Here is a 5,266-nt window from a genome sequence, read left to right on the forward strand (position 1 = left end):
ATTAGTTCTAGGGCATATCATATCTGAAAATGGAATTGAAGTTGATAAATATAAAGTAGAACTTGTTAGTTCTTTACCCCTCTCTACTACTGTCCGGGAGGTTCGTTCTTTTCTTGGACATGTAGGTTTCTACTGTAGGTTTATGAAGGACTTCTTAATGATTTCTAGACCTTTGTGTCGTTTGCTTCAAAAATATGTAACATTTGATATGAATGAAGAGTGTGTGGTAGCATTCAACAAGCTTAAGAAGTTGTTATCCACAACTCCTGTGATCATACCACCATATTGGAGTTTACCTTTTGAGTTGATGTGCAATGCTTCAGACTATGTCGTCGGTGCAGTTCTAGGGCAGTGTATAAAAAAAGTGCCACATGTCATCTATTATGCGTCTCGAACACTCAATGATGCACAGTTGAATTATTCAACAACATAGAATGAGCTTTTAGCTATTGTATTTTCTTTAGAAAAAATTTAGATCTTATCTGATTGAGACTAAAGTTATTGTATTTTCTGACCATGCAGCTTTGAAGTATCTACTCACAAAAATAAATGCAAAACCGCGACTCATTCGATGGATACTTCTACTTCAAGAGTTTGACTTAGAGATCAAGGATAAGAAAGGGAGTGAAAATGTTGTAGCAGATCATCTTAGTAGACTTGTGCATTCAAACACAGAGGAAGATCTCATCCCTTTACATGAGAGTTTTTCGGATGAGCAATTGTTTTCATTAAAAGCTATTGACCCTTGGTATGCAGATATTATCAATTACAAGGTCACCAAAAAGATTACAGATGATTTTACACGTGCTTAGAAAGATAAGCTTGTCAAAATCGCCAAATATTACGAGTGGGATGATCCTTATTTGTGGAAATATTGCCCTGATCAATTGATTAGAAGGTGTGTCCCCAAATATGAGTTTAAATTTATACTAACTTTTTGTCATTCTTATGCATGTGGCAGCCATTTTGGAGCAAAGAGGACAGCACTTAAGGTGTTATAGAGTGGTTTTTATTGGCCTAGTTTATTTAAGGATGCGTACGAGTTTTGTGCAACATGTGATCGTTGTCAACGAATAGGTAACTTGGGCCCAAGAAATCAAATGCCATAAACCTCTATTTTGGTTGTTGAGATCTTTGATGTGTGGGTCATTGATTTCATGGGACCTTTTTCATCTTCTAATGGTTTTCTTTACATTTTATTGGCTATGGATTATGTTTCTAAATGGGTGGAAGCAAAAGCCACCAAAACTAATGATTCAAAAGTTGTTTCAGATTTATTAAGACTAACATCTTTGCAAGATTTGGAATACCTAGAGCAATCATCAGCGATGGAGGGAGTCACTTTTGCAATAAAACATTTGAAGCGTTGCTTAGGAAGTACAATGTCACACATAAGGTGTCTACACCTTATCATCCGCAAACTAGTGGTCAAGCAGAAGTATCAAGCCGTGAGGTGAAGCAAATTTTGGAGAAAACTGTGAGTCCTAGTAGGAAGGATTGGAGCATGCGCTTGAACGATGCATTGTGGGCTTATAGGACTGCTTATAAGACTCCTATTTGAATGTCCCCATTTCGGTTTGTTTATGGGAAACCATGTCGTCTTCTAGTAGAGTTAGAGCACAAAGCTTATTGGGCGATCAAAGCCTACAACATGGACATGAGTGTTGCCGGATAAAACATAGAAAGCTTCAATTGAATGAGTTAGACGAAATCCGGAATGATGCATACGAGTTTAGTCAAATATACAAGGAGAAATCAAAGGCATTTCATGACAAGATGATATCAAGGAAGAGCTTTGCCATTGGACAAAAAGTTCTTCTATTTAATTCTCACCTTCGGTTATTTCTAGGTAAGCTTCGTTCTCGATGGGTTGGTTCTTTTGTTATAACTAATATTTTTCCTCATGGTGCAGTGGAAATCCAAAGTGCCAAGTCCGGAAACGTTTTCAAAGTGAATGGACATAGACTCAAGCCATATTACGAGTCTTTTGTGGAGCATGATGTGGAGGTCGTACCCCTCCAAGAACCATCTCCCCTTGGATGATTACTCTTGGTACGGTCCGGCTGCGGACGTAAAAGCAAGCGCTTTATGGGAGGCAACCCAATATTTCTATTCATTGTCTATTTATGTCATTTTCAATATTCTATTCATTGGCCTGATCAATTTTCCATTTGTTTTTGTTTTCTGAATTTTCTTGCATGCTAAACTGAATTATTTCTTTTCTTTGTAGGAAAATTTGATCGTGCCCACCATTGGAGTTGATTGTAAAATTGGAGTTTGGGGGTCATCGCTTGATTTTACCGCAAATTGGGGAAGTTTTCAGTCCAAATGCTTTATTTTGTTTCTTACTATTTTATTTTATTTTTAATTTTATGCATTATTGTGTTTTTTTTTACATTGAGGACAATGTCCAGTTTAAGTTTGGGGGTAAGGATTGAAAAAAAAAATGACCAAATTGAAAATTTGAACTGGTTTGATTTGTTTTCGTGTTGTTTCTTTTTGTTTTCTTAGTTAGTTTTATTTACTCTAAACAAAAACACAAAAACATTCAGAAAATTTGAAAATTCAAAAAATATTATCTTGTTTTATTTATTGTTTTGAATTAGATTTTTGTTAGTTTCCCGACCCAATGATATAATTGGATTGAATTTGAACCACGGTGATCAAGAACTTAGTAAGCATGTGTTGTGTGTAATTCCTTATTCTCTTGTTAGCCTTATACATGTTTGATCATCTGTGAAAAACCAAATCCACATAGCCTTGTTGATGTGAAACTAAAGTATGACTTAAAGCTTCGCATATGAATATAGTGACCATATACAACCTATGTGAGTTTTTGAGCCTATTGAAAGTGTGTGCATTTTTCATACACTCATATTCTTTCATGTGTGATGAACTTATGTGACCTACATCTCTAGAACTTGCATAACAATCTTTCAAAATGTTTGTCATTTGATTGCATGAACTTGAAAAGGATAGAGGCATTAGGTTTATCACCATGGCCCAAATGAGCATGTTTCCTAAAGAAAAATGATATCATTAGATTGCCAATTTGAGCCGTATATGTTGAGCCTTTTATTTCTTATCACCAGATATGTCTACCCTTATACCTTAAACATTTTTCCTTACCCTTTCCAAGCTAGCTAGTGAGCAATGTGAGATTGTCTTATGAGAAATGTTTGTAAAGTAATTTGAAGGAGTTTGGAAAAAGAATAAGTGTGGGGGTATTTCATGTTTGTATTTAGTTATGTGCAAAAATCATTTTTTTTAAAAAAAAAAAGAAGAAGAAAAAGAAAAATTGTATACAAAGCAAATAAAAAGTTTTTTAAGTTTCAGTTTAGGGGTGTGGTTGGAGGTATTAGTAGAATGGTTGGAGAGCTTGAGTTCTTATAAATCTCAACAAGAGAATTGCTTGCAATGTAGCTTGGAACTTGTGTTTACCTATCCCTTTGTTTCTATAACCCTCTCCCTAAGCCTTATTACATCCAATAAAAGTCCTCTTGATTTAAGTTTTGCAATTATGATTATGGAGATGAGATCCTTATGCAGGCTTATGGTAGATTTTTCGCATTTGATTCTTTGAGCGAAACACGTTAAACTAAACATATGTGTGATTGAGTGTATGTCCCGTGAGAAGGTCACTAGTTTGCATGTGGTATTTAAAAATAAAAACTTGAAATTGCATTAGCATGGCTATTACACACACTACACTTCAAGGATGATTAAAAGGTTACTGCTAACATTTGAATAAGGAAGATGAGCTTGGATTAGCTTATTTGGTGCTAGCTAAGGTTCTTGATGATTTGTTTTCTTGAATGAAATTCTATGAGGGTCACAAAGGGGGAAACTAATGTTTTTCAAGTTGCTACGTTTTCATGTTTTCTTTGTTTTGCTTGAGGACTAGCAAAAGCTAAGTGTGGGGGTATTTGATAAGCTCATATTTATATATATTTTACATCAAATTCACTTATCTTGTCTTAGTTAGTTCCTTATATTCTTGAGCTATTTACTTTGTTTTTGTGTTTTGTGAGATTTGTCAAGCAAAGAAAAGAAAAATAGCACAAGTGGGATTTTAAGTAACAAATTCGTCAAAACTGCCTGTGCAGATCAGCTGACTTTGGAAGCAAGTTGTGAACTGCTCAGATTGAATTAGGGAATGAGCCTTATATTTTTGGAAAGCTACAGATGTCTATTTTATGGATAATTTCACGGATTGCTAATATCATTTTTCTAGAAGAAGTTATGGTCGTTTTAACACTGAAAGGTTACCAAGAGGCTGAGCAGTTTGTAACTGTTATGAAAGCAATAAACACAATAAATCTAACAGCCAAAACTGATGCAGCCAAGAACAAGTCCGTTGACACTTATTCAAATATAAAAGGGAATGGGATTAAAGATGAGGATTAAGAGGGAGTAATTGGCATAAAGGCTACCCAAAGAGTCACAATTGTTTTACCATCATCACTAAATGGCTATTAGTGGGTGAGTTAAGGAGAAGAAAAGGACGCCCATCCTTGTTTAGATTGTGAATCAAAGAAGATGGGGGTCATCTGACCCACATGTTGTCGCACATCTCTAAGTTCTTTCTCGACGCCAATGCCCCTCTCACAGCCCGCCATAAGAAAATGCAAATTTTTGGTGGTGCATTAATAGTCCACACAGTCTTCCAAATCAAATCCTCTGAGTATAAATTTATTAAACACTCGTACATTGTTTTTTTTCCTATTAAAAGCACTTTTAAAAAAAAATTTGTCAATCACTAAGCTACTATATTTGTTAATTATTTATTTTCATGGTACAGTAGAAATAAATTTTTTTTTAAAATCGCAACAATATCAAACTAGTGCTAATAGGTGGTCAAATAAATTGGGTGTCCAGAAAAAAAACTTTGGGTATACATAGAACATTGTTAAAGCTCAAATTTCCAATTCCGTCGGGATATTTGGGCTATATACCTGTTTTGTTTAGTCAGTGCCCAATAAGAACTCAAATGGAACATTCTAGAAACTAGAAAAATGCCGATTGGCTTTTAAGTATTTTAAATCAATTAGTTTATCTTTGAGATTCATCCAAAGAAGAGAAAGATGAGAATTTCAAATTGATATGCATTCTTTCATCTAGTATGTTGTGGTTATCTGATACTTAGTATTATGGTCTAATAATACTTCTCTTTACTTGTAAATAAAATGTCTTAGGTTTGATTCACATTCCCTCTCCCTTAGTAGATAATATCGTTTATTCAATATATATATATATATATATATAT

At 34.4% G+C, this 5,266-nt stretch overlaps 1 protein-coding gene across 1 annotated transcript; it reads left to right on the plus strand.

Annotated features, from left to right (window-relative positions):
* Window positions 1-1,593: 1,593 nt before the first annotated feature.
* LOC139195022 (uncharacterized) lies at window positions 1,594-2,043 on the plus strand. The gene is made up of 2 exons (XM_070820200.1): window positions 1,594-1,849; window positions 1,913-2,043. Exons 1-2 carry the CDS (start codon window positions 1,594-1,596, stop codon window positions 2,041-2,043), a joined length of 387 nt encoding a protein of 128 aa, XP_070676301.1.
* Window positions 2,044-5,266: the final 3,223 nt, after the last annotated feature.

Source organism: Malus domestica, chromosome 04, assembly GCF_042453785.1.
Source record: "Malus domestica chromosome 04, GDT2T_hap1".
In the NCBI taxonomy this organism is placed as follows: Eukaryota; Viridiplantae; Streptophyta; class Magnoliopsida; order Rosales; family Rosaceae; genus Malus; species Malus domestica.

Bases quoted from the DNA above. Each gene is read 5' to 3' on its own strand.
- LOC139195022 (XM_070820200.1), top strand. From the start codon at position 1,594: ATGTCGTCTTCTAGTAGAGTTAGAGCACAAAGCTTATTGGGCGATCAA. The intron at 1,850-1,912 runs GTAAGCTTCGTT...CTCATGGTGCAG, and splicing joins TCACCTTCGGTTATTTCTAG to TGGAAATCCAAAGTGCCAAG.